This window comes from Syzygium oleosum, unplaced genomic scaffold, assembly GCF_021117445.2.
Source record: "Syzygium oleosum isolate NSW1041296 unplaced genomic scaffold, Sole_v2.1 Sole_v2.44, whole genome shotgun sequence".
Lineage (NCBI taxonomy): Eukaryota > Viridiplantae > Streptophyta > Magnoliopsida > Myrtales > Myrtaceae > Syzygium > Syzygium oleosum.
This window is the reverse complement of record NW_026607528.1, coordinates 304,841-324,229: the sequence shown is the minus strand read 5'-3', so window position 1 is coordinate 324,229 and position 19,389 is coordinate 304,841. Positions and strand designations below refer to the sequence as shown.

Genomic DNA, 19,389 nt, shown 5'->3' with positions numbered 1-19,389 from the left:
CCGATTTCCAGTTCTTAGTTTCATAATTTTGGTCCGGTTCCCAGTTTCGAGTGTGGAACCACCTACCCAAATCGGGCTGATTTTTTTTTTAATTTATTAATTTTTTTATTTCTTAAAAATCTGTATAAAAACCCTAATTTATCTCCCATTTCACAAAAGAAAGCCCTTCAAGACTAGAGCAACTATGTTTATTTAGGGAAACTGCCACAAAAAATCCCAAACTATGTCACTTGTGATAAAATTTACCCTGAACTTTTTTTTGTGACACGAAAAACCCCAAACTATGCCGCTTGTGACATATTTACCCCACAATACTTTGGCCTAAGAGCATTTTCGTCTTTTTCCTTTTTCTGTTTTTTTTTTTCCTTTCTTCTCTCTTCCCTTCGCCGGCCATGGCGTAGGAAAGCCGATGAGGGCGGCCCTCGCCGGCGTCGGGCAAGAGTCGCCATCGCCTGGGCGGGCGAGGGTTACCCTCGCTTGGCCCTCGCCCACCCAGGCGAGAGCGGCTCTCGTTTGACGCTGATGAGGGCAGCCCTCACCTGGCCCTCACCCGCCCAAGCGAGGGTGACTCTCGCCCAACCCCAACGCCGGCGAGGGCCGCCCTCGCCAACTTCCCTCCTCCATGGCCGACGGAGGGAAGAGAGAAGAAAGGAAAAAAAATGAAAAAAAAAATAGAAAAAGGAAAAAGACGAAAATGCCCTTGGGCCTAAGTATTATGGGGTAGATATGTCACAAGTGGCATAGTTTGGGATTTTTCGTGTCACAAAAAAAAGTTCAGGGTAAATTTGTCACAAGTGGCATAGTTTGGGATTTTTGGTGATATTTTCTTGTTTATTTATACACTTGAGTAAAATGATAATAACAAATCAAGACACAACAGTAGTTGCTCATTCCAACCAAATTTGACCGCAAATTGGAATAATCTTTGCATGTAGAAACGCATTGATTATTAAGAACATCCTCAATTTCATCTTGAATATTAATGATAATTAAAAACAAACTGAATAGGCTACCGACTCTATTGGCCCATCTAGGAACCGGACCGCACCGGTCGGTGTAGTCCTATTCCTGGTTCTCACTGGTTTGGTATAGTTCTTGATTTCCGAAATTGAAAACCGATCCTTCCGTTCCGATTCCTGATTCTTAGTCGGGAACCGAACCGCTCAGAACCCGATCACCCTTATCATCTACCTACCCAAAAAGGGTAACTTCGGATCCTTCTCTTGAGCGCTTTCAAATCGTCCCATCTGAAGATCTTTTTGACCCTTCTCGGTACCATCAATCTCCCAACACGACATGTCCTCCGACACTCCCATCGTTGCAAAAAGAAAAGAGCCAAATGATCAGACCTTAAGGTACGAGCACTAGAGTCCATACCCAAAAGATAAATTAGGAAATGACATACAAGCAATGATTGAGGCCACGGATTATACTAATTAATGAGATAAACTCTAGAGGCTTCTCCAACGCAAAAGCACCTCCAAATTGATTTGAGTCGAGACAAGAAGAGAGTGGCTATTTCAAAGATCCCATGATGGTTTGGCAGGATCGTCTTGAATCACAATCACACAGCTTTCTAATCCTTTAAACAAATGCGGGTTGACAATTGGTTTGTATTGCTTTCCGCTATCAGCTTCCATGCCTGACCACACGATTTTGTAGTCCGAAATGTTTGGAAATTGATTGGATCGATCCAAATCCCACTAGTCGCGATGACCCAACTAGTCTTGTCGCTAGGGATTTACTAAAATGCACCATAAATCGCATTTTTTTATATGATTAAAATGAAGAAGAGACATCGACGATAGCATAAGTAACTTCATCAACATAAATTCACGTATGGAATGTGAATTGAGCCAAGCGCTTGCATATTCTGGCATATGGTTTCGATATCAGCGTGTCAAATTTCTTTTGGCAAAATGAAGGAAAAAAAATAAAAAGGCAAAGTGACTTTATGTGTTATGTAGTCGTTGACATAAAAAAAATGACCAACTTTTCTTTGTTATTGAATAATAACAGATATAGTCGATGAGAACAGAGTTTGGTGAAAATAATAGTCAATAAATTGAATAATCGACAATTTGGAGGAATTCAACAACTCGTCGGTAAAATGATAAGACATCATAGGTTATGGACAAAAACCTTCGCCAGTCGACGAGGTCATCGGCACCGTTATGTAACTGCCAAGTAGTGGATTAATCGTTGCCAGAAATAGGAGATTGTGGATATAGCTTAACTTTTTGTAACCGCAAATAAGATTAGGATATTATGTGTTCGTTCAAATCCAATAGCCGCTCGTAGGTAACCATCCATCGCGGATTATAAACACCAAAATTGCATTCTTTTAAAATTCCCAATCAACTGTAAAATTCGAAACTCATCTTTACTTTCCCGCAATCTATCTTTTCTGCAATTCACACCGCGGACAACGACGGTTTCCTAGTGTTGGCACTTTGAATTCCATATCGCTCACTTTTCCATTCTCTTTCCCACCCAAAAGCAACGAATGACCCTCCATAAACCCCCTTATCAATTCGTACGAATCCATCCACATTTTACAAGGCCTTTCATCGCCATCTCCGTGAAACGGCATCTAATACAATCTTCCGGGTCACCGGTTCACGCCGTGACACGTTCACGAAAATGTGTGCGTGGTGCGAACTATACGTACGTGAAATGGCCCAATGGACACACGCATCTCTTTTTGTCTCCAAAGGACCAATCGCGCGAAAAGGCCACGAGGGCCTTTCCATCCACACACGCACAAAAAGTTTCCCACTTCGAAAAAAAGCAGCGCCCTTGCATCACACGATCTCTTTTGGTCCAGCTTTATTATTAGGTCGCAGGACAAACATCGTTAGTACATCCGATGGCACACGCGTGAGACGTCGCCTCCTCAACAAGCTTTCGAACGGTGCCCCACGTGACGTACATGGCGAGTTCTTTCTTCGTTTTGTGGTCGGAAATGCATGGCAAAGTTCGAGCGCGCATAATTTCTCCTCGTGATCATGATTGACTGACGTGATCAAAATTAAGGCAATTGTTGTTTTGTTTTTAATGTTGAAATCGCGATGTTAATGAGTCGGTCGCTGCTTGCCGGGGGTCGTGCGCCATGTGCTTTTTTATGTTCCTCCCTCCCTTCCTCTTCGTTGCATGCACACCACGAGATTGGTCCACCGTTCTTGAGCTGTCGAAACCTCGCTCGATTCAACTCTCTCTCTCTCTCTGAGCCTCGCTCGCCGGAGTTTGCGCGCGTTCCGATACGTGGGGGGCGATTCTGCTTGGTGGGTCGAAGTGGGAATCCGTTGAATTTCGCGGGGGAGAATCTTGGTCGGGCGCTGCGCCCCAGGTTCTTGATCCTTCGTGGGTGCTTTTCCTTCGCGTGTTCTTTGTTGTCGTGCGGCTCTTCTTGTTGCTGCTTCGCGTGGATGTTTGATGCTTGCGTGTCTGAATGAGAGCGGGTTCTGTGGAGGGTCGAGCGCGAAATTGGCTGGCGCGTGATCTGGGTGGAGTACCGAGTGTTCCTGCTCCAGGACGGAGAATTAAGTTCTTTGTTGTCAGATTATAGGGTCGGTGCTGTTTGTGGATATAATTGAAGCTTGTTAGGCATTGTCATTGTGTCAATTTAGTTCTGGGTCGGCTAGATAAGCTAATCGCCGTATGTTTCGATTGCTTTCTTTTCGCTGGACATTCTGAGGTCAGGAGTTCAGATTTCAGATTGCGTGATTTAGTTGGAAAATGCTGTGATCGATGCTCAGATCAGTTTTATTTTCTGGGTTTTACTAGGTATCTGATAGAGCTGCTTCGGCGGATCTTTCATACAGATTTCCAGCTTTTCTGGACAATAAATTGGAGGAAGGCAGTGGGTTTGTGTGGACGGAGTTGAAAGAGCATGCCAAAATGGTGACAAGAAAGGTGGGGAAGTATCAGGTTGGGAGGACAGTAGGTGAAGGTACTTTTGCCAAGGTCAAATTTGCACAGAACACGGAGAATGGAGAGCCTGTGGCCATGAAAATCTTGGCTAAAAGCACCATTCTTAAGCACAGAATGGTTGATCAGGTGCTCAGCTTAAGCTTGTCATGATGTAGTTCAAACTTCAAAGAGGGTAGAAGTTTTTTAAGAATCAAGATTGTGATAGGTCCAGGTTAAATCTTTTGTTGTGCTTAAACCATTATCCTAGGGCCATAATTCATTTTGGCTTTGGCTTCACTTCGAACTATAAATGACCTTCACTTTTTCCTCCCTTGACATTGTTTTCAGATCAAAAGAGAGATATCCATAATGAAGATTGTCAGACATCCGTACATAGTCAGATTGCATGAGGTATGATGTATCATCTTTGTTTCCTTGAAGTTCAAAAATTGAAATCGACGATTACCTTTCTTTAGTCACAGTGTTAGTTCAGTGTGGCCACTGCCCGTAACTAATTTCATTTTCCCCTCATATCTTCTGGATTCCAGGTTTTGGCAAGCCCGTCCAAGATATACATTATTCTTGAGTTTGTTTCTGGAGGAGAATTATATGATAAAATTGTAAGTATTTCGGACGTGAGGCCAAAAATTGTTTGTCCTCATTCTGCTTGGCCTTTTGTGAAAGAACTAGTTTTATTTATTTAATAGGTTCTATCAAGAGCTGGTGCAGTGAAATGATCTTTTGGCTAGGAAGATTAAGCTGGGAGTGAGTAAATCCCCATAAATCATTAGACAATTTCTTAGGTTTCTAATCAATGTTCTTTCACCCTCGGCTTTGCCTAATCTCTCAACCACTAGGAGGATTTGCTGGATCAATTACGGTTATGTTTTATTGAGAAGTTCCTTTCTATTAATTTGATTTTAACTTATCAGGTTCACCAGGGAAGGCTTCCTGAAAATGAATCTAGACGGTTTTTTCAGCAGTTAATAGATGCAGTTGCACATTGTCATAGGAAGGGCGTCTATCATAGGGACCTGAAGGTGCTTAGCTTCGCAACTCTGCAGCAATATTGCTGCTTTCTGAGCCAAATCTCTTCCTAATTTTTTTCTTCCTCCTCTCTCTTGACACAGCCTGAAAATCTTCTTCTTGATAGTCATGGAAACTTAAAAGTCTCTGACTTTGGATTGAGTGCATTGCCCCTTCAGGTAAGCACGATGGTATGTGCACTTTTATGTGCAAGAGTTAGTTGACCTGTGAGATTGATTTTCTTTGATTTTTGTAGGAGCAGGGTGATGGACTTCTTCATACAACTTGTGGAACCCCAAATTATGTTGCTCCTGAGGTACAGCTGACAACTGACATTGCGTTTGATGTTCCTCGTGCTTTTCTGTAATCTTGAACATTTCGCATGTAGATGATTACAGTCCATTGTGAATAGAAACCATTAAATGCGCTAGAAAATGGAGAACCTCAATTACTTTTTATGGGATTACCTGTATATCTTGAATATGTATGACAGTTGGATTGAATGAAGGGGTCTCGAGTTTCTCTCCTTTTCAATCTGTTCACTGCCAAGACAAATGTTGAAATTGCATGTGTGCTTCTCATTTGGCAACCATGATAGTGGAAAACTCTGAACTTCCTCCTCCACAGCGAGAATAGGATTCCTGCAATTTTTTTGGGTCATGGGATAAAGCATCTGTCAGAAGGCACAAACTTGTTCATTTCCTTTAAATTTCAAATATTTGCATCTTAGCCCACTAAAATATCTGTTTCAGGTTCTCGGTCAGCGGGGTTATGATGGTTCAGCAGCTGATATATGGTCATGTGGCGTCATTCTTTATGTTTTAATGGCTGGATATCTTCCATTTGATGAGACAGATCTTCCAACACTATACAAGAAGGTTCTTTTTTTACTTTTTATTGCAAGCTTGTTCTTCTAGTTCCATGTGGCTTTTGAAATTCATTTCCTTTTCTTCTTAATTATCAATGAATGAGGGAAATTAATGGATGATTCCTTGAAGCAATGCCCATACTGTGCAAAAGTAATTACCTGTTCAGTGTTTAATCTCTGGATCAGATGTTGGTGCACAGTATTGAGATAATTTACGTGTAAGATTTTTGTTGGAATGTTGCACCTGCTGGTTGTGGATGATTCTTTAGGTTTCTCAAAATCCTTCATGATTTTTCTAGTTTTTCTTGCTTGTATCTATGTTTTCATTAACTTTCTACCCAATGGAATGTTGCCCGGGGAGTTGTGAATGACCCTTGTCTTTTCGCACACATATTGTCAAGGCTCGTTTTTCACATGTGCATGTGTGTTTGTTGGTATCCTATGTATTAATTGATGCAGTTTTCTGTCTTCTTCGTCTTGCATACTAGGAGAAAATGTGATTTCGCAGCTCTCTTTCTTTTCTAACCTTTTTGTTGATGTTGGTTCATGAATTTAGAACAGGAATATACTTGGAAGTTTCTAATCTCCTGCTTATGTGTAGATAACTGCTGCAGAATTTGTATGTCCGATTTGGTTTTCTCTGGGGGCGACGTCATTGATCAAAAGAATACTTGATCCCAATCCCAGAACTGTAAGTAGTTACTTTATCACATCAAAGTCGGGTGCTTTAGGTAGTGAAAGTGGTAATCACCATACACCCTGCTTTAGATAAACCGACAGAACTTTTACCAGAAATATACAGGTTACGACATCGCAATTGACTGCAAAAATTGCTAGACAAAAAAATAAGCTAAGAGGATCTCAATTTCCTGAGCTCATCTTGGCTGTCTGAATAATGATGTTTTCAAGCTTGACATATCACTAATTTTCTTGACAGCGCATTGGTATTGAAGGAATTAGAAAGCATTCATGGTTCCGAAAAAATTACTTGCCAGTAAGACATAAGGAAGATGAAGAAGTTAATTTAGATGATGTCCGTGCTGTCTTTGATGACATTAAGGTTTGTGCAACATTCCTGAATAACTCAGATATCCAGCATTTTTAGGTTCATTTGTTGTTTTATGCAGTGTTGTAAACATAGCAACTTTTTGGAGGAATTGCAGTCCGTTGGCTTTTCCAGTACCTTTGATATTTTTGTTTTTGGTTTGTTGATTATTGCTGGTAATTTGCAGGAGCAATATGTAGATGAGCAGTCAGAATCCAAAGATGGTGGTCCTTTGATAATGAATGCGTTTGAGATGATCGCATTATCTCAGGGATTAAATCTATCATCACTATTTGACCGGCAGCAGGTTGAATTTTGTTTTCCCAGCGGTTATTTTCTATCCTAATAAATATTTCTAGAGTGAAGTTGCTTGGCACTTTCACTGGTGATATTCCATGAGTTCTAGCCTCTAGGCCCTTATAAAATCTCTGATATCATAGTTTCATGATTTTCTGCTGGTATGAAAAACATAAATCAGATTGCTCGAATACTGTTTGTAGGCGGCTTTGTTCTTTGCAACACCTGTGATTATAAATCATCTGGATCTGCATAGTCCTTAAATTCAAGGTTAATTATAGTACGGAAACCAAAATTTTCTTCTCATTGTGTAGATTATCTCTCTGTTTGCTTACTTTATTGGCAGAATCAGCAATTAGAAGGAAACTAAAGAAAACCAATGTGTAACTAGAGATCTAGATTGATCAAAATTGTGTGGTGAATAAGAACCTTGACTGTTATTGTTCAGTGCTAAATCTGTGAATTTTTTAGCATTGACTAAAAATTGCAGTATAATGATCAGGAAGGCAGACAAGATGCTGTTGATTGATTGTCAGAACTTCTCTCTAAGTTAAATATTTCTTGCATTTTAGTTGCGCAGTTGGTAACATCTTGACTTTAAATCCCTATTTAACTGACTTATAACTCCTACGCATGCTGATCCATGAGGTTCATTCATGGTTAGCAATAAATCCGGATAGGCTGCACACGAAGAACTCTCTCTCTCTCTCTCTCTCTCTCTCTCTCTCTCTCTCTCTCTCTCACATCACCATTCATTTGTGTAGGATTACATAAAGAGACAAACTCGTTTTGTCTCCCGGAAACCCCCAAAAGTGATCATCTCATCTATTGAAGCAGTGGCAGAGTCAATGGCTCTCAAGGTCCATACACGTAATTTTAAGGTATCAGTGTAATTTGTTTTGATTCATCCAAAATGGTTTACTGTCCTTTCGGTGCTTGAAGAATGAATTTAAATTTGACCTCACACTGGATTATGAAGTATCAAATATCTATAAAACTTTCTAAAATGAGTTCATGCTTTTGTAGCAAAAGCGTTTTCCAGAACATCCCTTTTCATATACTATATTGGATAACTGTGAACTAGACGGTGAACATTAATCTGATGAAATGTTCTATAGTTGGACAGGCTCGACTTCTCTGTATTAAGGATATGAGTTGTTTGTTTAAGAAAATTGACTTAAGTCTTGTCTTGAGCGAAGCATGTGCTGTGAAAATGTCTATTCAGTGTTATCCAGTCTCATTCAAGTGATATGTTTTCTTCACAGACGAGAGTTGAAGGATTGTCTGCAAATAAAGCTGGCCAGTTTGCAGCTGTCATCGAGGTAAATTTTGAGATCGATGTATGCATTTCTTCATTTGAAATATCTAAGGTATGGAGGCATCATCCGTTTGAGATCCTTTATCATTTGTAGGTTTATGAAGTGGCACCATCCCTCTTCATGGTAGATGTTAGGAAGGCCGCTGGAGATACTCTCGAATATCATAAGGTGAACTTTAGAAAATTAAAAAACTTGTTATCCAAAATCTATCCCAGTCAACCTTCCTTAATAGCTTAAAAGACCTCCTCAAAGTTTCTCGAGTTCCTAATCTTGAAAGTCATTTTAGTAGCTTCTCTTTCAGCACCGAGCATGAACTAAATTCTTTCGTCTCACTCTACAGTTCTACAAGAGTTTCTGTGCAAAACTTCAGCATATCATATGGAAGCCGACAGAGGGTAACACCAAGCCTGGTCTGCTTAGAACGACGAGTTGCAGATCCTAGTTTCTTGATGTAATGTAAATCAATTAAGCAGACAGCGTAGAGGTGCAACCAACTTGCAAGTCGAGGCAACAGCTTGCCGGAGCAGGCCTTATACTGTATATATAATTGATTTTTGATGATCTATATGGTGACAAAATCATTACGCTGCGCATAATGCTTGTTTCTTGACCTGAGAATCATCATCTACAGTCTTATGGTCGTAGGCCTTGGGATTCTGATTTCAGATGAAGCTATGTCAAACGAGCAATCCAAGACTATCTCAAGTCGCAAGATACATAGAGACTTTTTTCTACTCAATGGTGCGAGCGTATTTCTCTTTTTGTACGGATTCAATTTTCCTGGTATGGCCTAGAATTAGCTCACAAGTTCGAATTATTGCAGGTCTGTCATCATACGTCAAGTCTAGAACATCTTCGCTAGAAAGACCTTGAATGCCGTTGGCATTCTGTTCTCTTCGGAGGCAGAATTTTGAATGGTTCGCTTAGCTAATTTTGTAGGCTTTGCTGCATTATGTCATTCGATATGAGTCTTCAAATTCTTCAGGAAAACACTTCAGGATACTGTTATTCCACTTGCGGTTTAAAATAGTTTACGTGCTCTACATGTGGGAAGTGTTCTAATCTTCACCAGCATTTGCTTGTGTGCACTGTCCAGCTGCATCCTCCATTTAGAGTTTAAAAGGTGGTAACTCACTATCGCAGTCAAGGTAACGCGAGCAAAAAGAGGCAAACGAAGCTGATTGGTGAAAATAATACGGACTCACTGAAGCTAAATGGTGAGCCGTGACGAGAGTCGGCTCTATTCTAACCCTTTTCCTCAATACCACTAATAGAATCTCTGTCTCGATAAGATATGTATCTAATAAGTTGGCATATTTTGAAATGATCCACAATGTCACATTTGCGTGGGGTCGATATGTCGTAGGGATGGATTCTTCCATCCATTGTAGGAGCTGGTGTAAGGGCAACATGGACAATCCTGATTTGGTTTAGGACACTTTGCAAGATAGAGATCAAGTGGTGTTCGGCTAGGTTCGACGGCAGGACAAGGGGGATGAGGGATTAGACTGTCGAATAACGGGTGTCTCAACTTTGAACCCCCTGGAGTTTGAACTAATGTAAGTGCGTTGCAGCATTAGGGTTCTGTTTGTGGGGCTCGGATTAAAATGCAAGACCCTAAAGACTGGTTTTACTGCACCTTGTCCAGCACCAGGGCTCTTTTTGTTGCTACTTAGTATTTGCCAATGAAATGTATCGGTTTTAGAGAGATTCCAAAGCCAAACTTAACTTGAATTGCACGAGCAGTGATGACTGTCTTTGCTTGGAGATACTCTCCAAGTACAGATGACAGCAACGACACAAGCCCATCACAGATTATCTAAGGCGTCTCAGTCATTGGACAAAGCGAAGAACCATGAGATTAATCCCATTTTTCTCGATTAATGACGGAGTAATATTAGCACGTTAAATCCAGCGAATCCATCAGGCACTTCACAAAGAAGGCAGGGAAGGACAAAGAATGAGAAAATAAGAACGGAGATGACCGGTTTTTCACCAAGATCAGACTCAAAAAGAAAAATTATATAAGACAAATGAATACACGAAATGCTCGACATAGCTAAAACATTGGATAAGAGCAACCAGCAGTACATGAACAGACCTTACATTGTCAAGCACAAGATATCCACAAGCAGGAAACATAATCTCAGGAACTTGATGACTGACTTCTCCAGGAACAATGGCCACTAAAGAGGCGGCCCTCCAAAATCGGAAGGAAAACGATTACAACAAGCCTTCTCAGACCCGAAAGCTTGCAAAAAAGAGGGTATAGGTGGTGTACTAGTTTGCCAAAAATTCCCTGGAAAACAACCAAGCCACTGATTGTCCATCCCGACAAGACTAAACGGCCTAAAAAACCTACTCTTAAACTTGCTGCTGCCCATCACAATCCTAAAGCTATTACCTTATTCTTTCTCACATCACTACCGGGCCAACCGGTCGATGACCATTTTGATTCATTTTCTTGACTAGGAGAGGATATCACATCTCCACAAGCTCTCTGCTAGCAGTTCAACCATGCTACTGCTGATGGAACGGCAGTGCTGCAAATTCAGGCCAATTAAACTCCCAGCCAACTTCTTCAAGAAAGGCACGCTCTTACTTGAGACCATTGAACAACCAGCCAAAGAAAGTACTTGTAGATTGAGGTGTCCAGCTGAGGAGAGGACTGAGACACCCGAATCAGTAATGCTGCATTTTGACATGTCGAGGTCGTTGAGTAACAAGCAATTATCTGTGATTGCCACCAAGCTTGCATCCGTGACTTTCCTGCAACCATCAAGGTTAAGCAGCTCAAGGGTCCCTCCATGTAGCCGGACCAAGGTGGAAACTGCTTCATCGGTGATGTTTAGACAGTTACTGAGGTTAACTTTCACAAGTCCTGCCTCTGAATTTTCCAGAAGAGGGGAAAGCCCAGCATCTGTTATTCCACAAAGGCCGGTTAAGTCGATGTGCTCCAGATGAGGGCACAACTTTCCCACCATGGCCAAACTAGCACTGCCAAATCCTGGGCAATTTTGGATCGATAATGATCGAAGAGATGTGCAAGACGAGAGCATCAAAGATCCTTGTAGAAGGTCCTTAATTCCCATGCACTTAGCAATAGATAGAGACTTCAGCTTCATTTCACGGTTTGAGATCACACCAATAACTCCTCCCAAGGAGATCCTGTCCAATTCCTCAACTTGTAGATTTTCAAGAGAACTAGCCGCCCTTGCAAAAGTTATCAACCCAGAATCAGATACAAAGTGACACTTACGGAGGCACATCTGCTTCAAGTTTGTGCAACCCTTTCCAATGGCCCCTAGACTCACGTCCGTGATTCCGTGGCAGGAGGCAACTGTCAAGGTTGACACTTTCTTGAGACCCTGAGCATTGCCCATGACCCAAAAGCCCTTCTCACTCGCATTTCTAAGACCGCCAAGGACAAGACTAGTGACAGCCAGGCCAAAATGCCCAATTACTGCAAGAGAGAAGTCTGTTATATTCAATCCCTGAAGCTTTATCTTGCTCAGGACAGAAGAAGCGGAAGATACCAAACTTGCAACTCCATGATCTCCGACTAGAGGGCAGTCTTTAATGGAGATTGATTGCAGCCGAGGGCAACACCTTCCTATAGCTTCTAGGCCCTCATTCCCAATCTTTGGACAAGATTCGATGTTTAAAGAAATCAAATCTCGACAATTTTCTGCTATAGCAATCAGACCCTTGTTGGAAACAAAAGGACAATGGCTAAGATCAAGCTTCTCCAGCAGACAACATTCTTTGGCTATTTCGACTAAACCATCATCCCCAATTGAAGACGGATTCCACAAAGAAAGAGTCCGAAGAGAAGGGCAGCCACGGGCAATTGCGGATATCCCAATGTTTGTGACTCCACGAGTAGACCTGGTCCCCCGGATTGAAAGCTTCCCGAGACCGCCACGACCATTAGTTCCCACTGCTACAGCAGCAAGTCTGACATCCGTCGCTTTCTTCCCCTCCAAGCACCTCGTGAGGTACCCATCTCCCTCAAGTCCTCCACTTGCATCACACGAAACCATTTCAACATCACCAGACGGTGAAGTCTTCATCTCTTTGTCCTCCTTTGCTGAGTTATCGACTTCACCTGATATTTCAGTTCTGCGCATGCTACTCAAAAGGAAAAGCCAGTGCTTGGAGACACAGGCACAGGAGCTCCTTTCTCTACCGCTGGGAAGCCGTCTGAAGATCTCAAAGAGGCATTCATCCGGGAGTTCCTCGATGGAAGATAGATGTTCCCCCTCATACTCGTAAGAGCTGACGGCATAGGGGCCACATACGCGAGCCCGCTTGTGGGGAGGGCAGTATATGTCCATACTGGAACCCATCGAGTACAAACGATCCAAGTCGATAGAACTTGTACATAAAGATCCACCACCGAAGAATTGATCTTCACCTATAAAACCAATTACAAACAAGTCTGATAAGTTAATCTGGTCAAGCGTTCAAACATAAACCCAGTAACACAATCTCCTGATTACACAATCCAACACAGCAATAGCAAAAGCTTTCTACCTCCTTTCAACCACTCAAAAAATTCCAGTTTCATCTTAAGACATGGAGCTACTTCTCAATTGTTAGCTTTAGCAGAAGATCAAATCACAAATTGATCTTTACATCTACCAACAGGAACAGAAAGAGGGTATCGATAAAAAAAAAAAAAAAAGAGATCTCATGTAATCAGAAGCAAATATATCTTAAGCTATGAGTCATCAAGTACTGATCTTCAACTTCTACGAAATCCACAAAGCAAAAACTAATACCACACTCCTCATTCTTCACGTGCTTCCAGAAACAGATCGTGCCCAAATTCAACAACCAGATCAGAAACAAAATGAAACCGCGAGAACTCCCAGCATTTCTTCAATCAGAGAACCCAGTGACCAAAACAAACCCAGAAAGATATTCCATTCCACTTTGAGAACGCACAAAAGGGAGAAGCTTTTACCTCCATAATTGACGAGAGCTGGCATGGCCGATCCCCAAAGGAAGAAGCTTCACCGAGTGCAACAAGGACAAGACTCAACACCAGGAGCGAAACAGCAATGCAGGCGAAACCCGGTAGGCCCTCAGCGCATGGATGCATTTACAAGATGCAGCGAGTTCTCAGAGAGCATGGAAGAGCCAAGGAACCCCAACCAGCAGGGCAAAAAAGATACAGAGAGGAAGGAGGTAGGAGGAAGGAGGAAGCAGAAGAGGAAGGAGAAGGAGAAGGTGGGGAGTGTTGCGTTCGGTCCTGGGCTTGGAATGTGTCACGCGAGGGAGTTATATTGGTGTCATTCTTGTCATTGCAGAGAGAGAAAGAGAGAGAGAGAGAGAGAGAGAGATTACATGCAAGTGCAATGTATCCATCCTCAAAACCGGGCATTCATTCCTAGTCCAACCAACCACCTCAGCCCAAAGGAAAAACAAAAGAGAGAGAAGAGAAAATCCTAGGAGCAACTGGAAATTTCCCTCCCCTTGTCCCAAAAAAGATATTATTTCCTTTTTTTCTTTTTCTTTTCTTTTCTTTTCTTTTCTTTTGGTATTTTTTTTTCTTCGAAAAGATGGGAAGGTCGCGATGAAGTCCTGTACCTATTATGGAATGTCGAATTTGAGTCATAACTACTGTCTATAAACTAGGCTAGTCAAAATGCTAATCATGGGCGAGATAGCTCGATGGCATTTGGTTCGGGATGATAGTTACCGCAATTGGACTCGGTATTCATGACCGCCAGATGAACGAAGGCACTTGGCTCGCGAGGATCGTTGTTTTCCTATTCTGTTGTTGCTTATTATTTTTTAGGTTAGTATCACAAAAAATTTCAAGCAGGTATATCAATGTCATATTTGCCGCAACTAATTTTCGTGTCACAACAAATTTCAAATCGGTATACCTATGTTGCATTTAACCCAAATCATTTATCGCGGCACCAAAAATCCCAAAATCACTAAGATTTTAGAATCGAAAATCTGCTAAAATTGAAAATCTGCTAAAATAACATAATTTGCCCTAAGATTTTGGTGATTTTGGAGAGATAGAGAAAGAGCGTATTCAATCTCAATTCATGTTCTTCAAATCTAGCTCACTCAAAATGACCTCGTTGACGAGACCTATTTATGTTGAATTTCCAAGTCGGATTAACGTCATGCGCCAATCATCCGAGTTATTTGCACATGTGTTTCGAAGTCAACAATTTAAATGAGAAATTGGCCAAATTTTAACGGATGACATATTTATCACGAGCGTACCAGATTTAGGTTTTTTGTAACATGAAAATTAGTTTGCATGGCACGAGGGTACCGGTTTGGGTTTTTTGTGATATTAATCATTATTTTTTTCTTTGCTTTTTATCTTTTCAAAAAAATATTTTTAGTCTAGTTTGAGCACGTTCATCTATGACAATGCCAAAGAATCGAGATCAATAAAATGAGAATTTTAAAGTAAATAATAATTCTGTTCGTCTAGATTATATAGGTCCTACGTGATCAAGTTTGAGACATAGAGTTGATAACACGGATTTCATTGTAAGTCGTAGTAAATTATATCCCGACCATCAAATCGATCGTCTTTTTTTCTCAAGCACAACCCACCAAACCCAACGAAAGTTAAATTTCTCTTGGGAATCTTGTTAAAGAGTGCTGTCGGGGGGTTTTGTTGAACCAAGCCCGATAAAGAAAAGCCTTCACTTTCAATGCGCCGACTATAAATAATACGAGGAAAGCGGCACATTAGAAATGATAAGTTTCCTTCATTCGAATGTTCAATACATGGCCCCAGGTATTTGTGAACCAAATTTTCTTTCTTCTCTCGATTCTATTAGAATTTAGACTAGGCCGATTGCGAAGAGGGGTGGTCTCTATCAAGTCTCAGTACTCGAGTTTACGATTTGGTGGGTACAAAACAAGGGTTTCATTTGTATGCTCTATGAGCATGCCCTATAGAACAAGAATTCATCATTTCAATAACCACACTTTACTTTAGCCTTAGCTTTAGGTTAACCACGCATAAATTTAGGTGAAGCTGGGGGGTCAGAGTTATTCAATTAATTAATTATTCATTTTTTTGGCCAAATTTTAACAGAATAAAATAAAACTGTGTCTCCATTGATAGCCTTGACAAGTTGATTGAGAATTTTGTAATCTTATAATCTCTAGATGAATAGGCAATTAGCACGCCAGATAGGGACAGAGTAGCACTTGGGATTTGTGAATACAACTGTCTGAAGCAGAGATTCATCCTCATCTCTTTTGTATTCAACTTTTTTCTAATTCAACTCCCCTCTCCAACTTGGAGCTGCTGTACACATCAAGCGGACTTCTTGGAATGGAAGCAGACGGCAAAGGAATTAAAAATATGTTCATTAATTATTCATATATTCCAAATTGGGGTTAGAAGGGATTGGGATTAGGGGAATCGATGGATTACTATTCTTTAATTCCGTTTTTATTGACTAATGCGGATCGATGGATTAGATTAGGAAAAGTGGACGTAAGAGGGTTTGCTCTATTTGGTGACTTGTTCCGAAGACGAGCCTAGCTAGCTAGATTGCTAGTGCTTTTGGTGTGGTGTTCATGAAATCGAGACTGGTATTTGACCACTTTTAATATAGCTCACAATGACTAAGAAGCCTGGTTCAAGCGAATAATCCTGTGGATCAAACAAGCAATGATCCAAAACTCGAGTTGGAATCTTGAAATTGAGGTGAATGTGCATTTGTTTTACTGAAAAACTTGTTTGATAAAGGAAATTTTTTTCCATAAAGATCATTTTCGAGGAAAATGGTTAGTTTCATTGGTTTGGTTGGAAAAGTGATTTCCTTCGTACCAAAATAAGAAGTAATTTTTCTCAATCTTAACTTGTTGTGATTCAGTACATGGATAATGCGTTCCATAAATCGATTAATTTTCCGTCATCTAAATACTAGAAAGTCGGAAAATGATTTCCCAAAAACCGATGTACTTCGAACAAATCATATTTGGTTGGACTTCTTTGTTCTTAATAATATGAGAAAATCATTCACGGTTAAAGATAATATGCGTACTTAAAGTTAAGAAAATGAATTCCATAATCTGAAAAGAAATGTTTTCCCCAAAAAGTATTTTCATCTATCACGAAATTTTTACAAAAACAAACATACCCTAAAATGTCAAAGTTTACCCCAATTTGACATTTCGCTTTTGGAAATTGTCATCTCGAATAGCTATCGACTTGGCATGCTAACGACCACACGAGTCACTAGTTACGAATAGACTGGACAATTCTATGGGACTCTAAAGCCAATTGAAGGAGAGTCGAAGATTATCTGTTATTGATGCGATGTATTTGGTTGTATGATCTTATTCAATATTTACATAAAAAAAAAAGAAAGAAAAATGCTACAAAACAAAAATGAGTAATGCTAGGCATGAATTGAAATTTCTTAACAAAATGAGTGAGCATTTATACGAGTGGATCATAATCAATTTTTGAACCGGTCTTATATTGCATAAAATATTAGATCCATAGATCATTCTTACCATATATAGCCTAATTAAGTAAAAAAAAACGGCATCACGACTTTTTTTCTAGACAGTTGTCGAGTAATCAAATAAAAAGTCGTCGTTTGTAATCAATACTTTGAAAATCAAAATTATTCTAACACGGATCTTGTTAATAAGCATCCTGAGAATACTATTTAAAAGAATTTCTAAAATTCGTGGAAAACCCATATCGGCAGAATTTCGGAAATCGAAATCGAATGTATTTTGAAAAGCGACCCGTTTGAAATGGAAAAAAAAGTTTATATTTCCTTCTGATATTTCGAAAGCACGATTAACGACCCTAAAATGGAATACTTCAATGCAATAATTGAATGTTTTCTTTCTAAAATTAAACACGTTTATCCAGACGGTCGTTAATGAAAGGTGATTGCCGCTGGGGGGGGTTGTAACTTTAATGACAGATTCGTAAAGACGACTACAGCTGGAGTTTTAGATTTTGAGCTTCTGGGAGTTGAAGTCGACCACCAAAAGCAGTTCTTGTCGTTTTGCGGCAAGCCGAGGAAGCGTACGGTGCAGATGAGAGAGCACAACAACTTGGACGACTTTTTGGACGGACACGATGGAGAGCGGTCAAATCCTGTCGGTCATAGCCTGTCGTCTCCCAACCGGCAGACAGGCTCTTTCCTTTGAATGTTCAATGCACTCCGGTACAACTTGAGCGCAGACATGGAAAAATTGTCCAAAATCAATTGATGAGATGAAGTTTCATTGGTTATTCCGATGTGAGATTTTTTTTAAATCTAAATGTAGATTTAAATTTGGGAGGAATCCGGGAAAAAATGGTAATTTCATGCGATGCCAGATGAGTCTTTTATCGACCCGAGAGTATTTTGATCAAGGGCTTTTGTGTGGTATGCAATCTTTCGACGATCCCGTCGCTGTTGATTGGGATGGTAACTATGTGATACGATCGAATCCTTCGCAAAGACCGTTATTCGGTAACTTTGACATTAAATATACTATCTTGATGAATGGATCATGTTTTTCTCTTCTTTTTCATTTGATTAACAGTACTAGTCGCCTTAAATAACCAAAGAAAATTTACAGCGGCAAGAGGATGATGCATCAAACGTGTTAGAAATATATTATTTGATTCTGAGTATCTCTCATATCATAATCTCGTATATTCTGATTTTGAGTATCTCTTGGATTTACTCATACTCAGAATATCATTATTCCGATTGATTGTAATTTCTATTGTAATATTATGTTATTATAGATAGATATTTTGTAAAACTTATTTTTAGGCTCATGTATAGTTCAATGAAACATACATAAATATATAAAAATTCTATTTTCCGCTTTATTCTTAAGTAAACGTATGTAACACAGCCGACATACACTATGGCTAATCCGAAAAATGTGTTATTCACCATCTAATTCGAGAGGATATGTGTTAGTTTCACAATCTCTAGATCGTTTAAATATTTAATTCGCATTTACCTACGGTTTAAACATTTCTCCAATAATTTAAAATTTTCAAATAAATTGACAGTGATCGTGTAATGCTCCATGCTAGCAATTGTTATTAGTAGCGAGACAACAATCTTTTGTTTATTAATGATAGATGACGTTAATAGATAATTGGGAAGGTGAAATGTCCGTTTTACCCCCATGGTATAAAGACACCAATATCCTTCTCCGTTTGAAGATTAACCTTTCCTTTTCATCGTCCTTTTCTGTCTTTCGGTCAATCTAAAAGGGGAAAAGTCAGTTCTGCCCCCCATTAACCACCCTCGATTTGTCTTTTCGGTAGCTGATTTTTTTTTTGTTTATCCTACTCTAACTCTCAACTCACTCTCAAATTTTTATCCTACTTTTTTGCAAAATAGAGGAGTCAAAACTTACATTTGAAATTAAACGTTTCCATCCCTAATCTCCTGAAAAGGTGGGGAATCGAACTCCTCATCTCCGCCTTCCCAAGTAGGAAGAGTGGCCACTGAGGCAAACCCCAGTGGCCACTCTCAAACTGAAAATTTGAAGTTGATTCAGCTTGAGAGCTCTTTGCCTTTATTCATTTATTCGAGGAAAAATAAAATAAAATCACGGATGTAAATGTTGCTAGGATTAGTCGAATAGACACAACGAAATAAATAGTATGGACGAAAAAAAAAAATCGAGACACAATATTTATTCTAATTCACCCTTAAATTAGGGTTACATCCAGCAGAAAATTACACTATAATTATTACTTCCAACTCAAGAGAGAAAAGCGGCACAATAGCTATTCATGAGCACAAATCCAAATTACCAATAAAATACGGGCTCCAATTATAAAAGATCTTTGGCTGCTTGGGGCGCTATTCCCAGGGCGGCCCGTGGACCCCCATACCTTCCTATTGATAAGGAGTATGAATCATGCCCTAACATACGTAACG

The 19,389-nt window shown here is 40.1% G+C and overlaps 2 protein-coding genes across 6 annotated transcripts; one reads left to right on the top strand and one right to left on the bottom strand.

Annotated features, from left to right (window-relative positions):
- The first annotated feature begins 3,056 nt into the window (after positions 1-3,056).
- Positions 3,057-9,206, top strand: LOC115692905 (CBL-interacting serine/threonine-protein kinase 24-like). Of its 5 annotated transcripts, none has more exons than XM_056306424.1 (15): positions 3,057-3,349; positions 3,825-4,059; positions 4,261-4,323; positions 4,461-4,532; positions 4,845-4,952; positions 5,043-5,117; positions 5,195-5,254; positions 5,691-5,816; positions 6,408-6,497; positions 6,744-6,866; positions 7,039-7,158; positions 7,913-8,029; positions 8,414-8,470; positions 8,561-8,635; positions 8,808-9,206. In XM_056306424.1, exons 1-15 carry the CDS (start codon positions 3,072-3,074, stop codon positions 8,907-8,909), a joined length of 1,701 nt encoding a protein of 566 aa, XP_056162399.1. In that variant the 5' UTR covers positions 3,057-3,071; the 3' UTR covers positions 8,910-9,206. The 5 variants fall into 5 exon arrangements, with proteins under 5 accessions (XP_056162399.1, XP_056162398.1, XP_056162400.1 ...); XM_056306423.1 differs by having other exon boundaries at positions 3,057-3,367; XM_056306425.1 differs by having other exon boundaries at positions 3,253-3,349; positions 3,787-4,059.
- A 1,265-nt stretch (positions 9,207-10,471) lies between these two features.
- On the bottom strand, positions 10,472-13,763 carry LOC115692904 (EIN3-binding F-box protein 1-like). The gene is made up of 2 exons (XM_030619879.2): positions 13,437-13,763; positions 10,472-12,884 (listed from the first exon to the last, which is right to left on the bottom strand). Exons 1-2 carry the CDS (start codon positions 13,459-13,461, stop codon positions 10,936-10,938), a joined length of 1,974 nt encoding a protein of 657 aa, XP_030475739.1. The 5' UTR covers positions 13,462-13,763; the 3' UTR covers positions 10,472-10,935.
- Between the last annotated feature and the right edge of the window lie 5,626 nt (positions 13,764-19,389).

What these genes read in the sequence shown, in the direction of transcription:
- LOC115692904 (XM_030619879.2), bottom strand. Translation starts at nt 13,461, where the DNA reads ATGCCAGCTCTCGTCAATTATGGAG. An exon ending in AGCTCTCGTCAATTATGGAG is followed by an intron (nt 12,885 to 13,436) that starts GTAAAAGCTTCT and finishes TTGGTTTTATAG; the next exon opens with GTGAAGATCAATTCTTCGGT.
- LOC115692905 (XM_056306423.1), top strand. Translation starts at nt 3,072, where the DNA reads ATGTTAATGAGTCGGTCGCTGCTTGCCGGGGGTCGTGCGCCATGTGCT. An exon ending in TGAGTGCATTGCCCCTTCAG is followed by an intron (nt 5,118 to 5,194) that starts GTAAGCACGATG and finishes TGATTTTTGTAG; the next exon opens with GAGCAGGGTGATGGACTTCT. An exon ending in ATACTCTCGAATATCATAAG is followed by an intron (nt 8,636 to 8,807) that starts GTGAACTTTAGA and finishes CTCACTCTACAG; the next exon opens with TTCTACAAGAGTTTCTGTGC.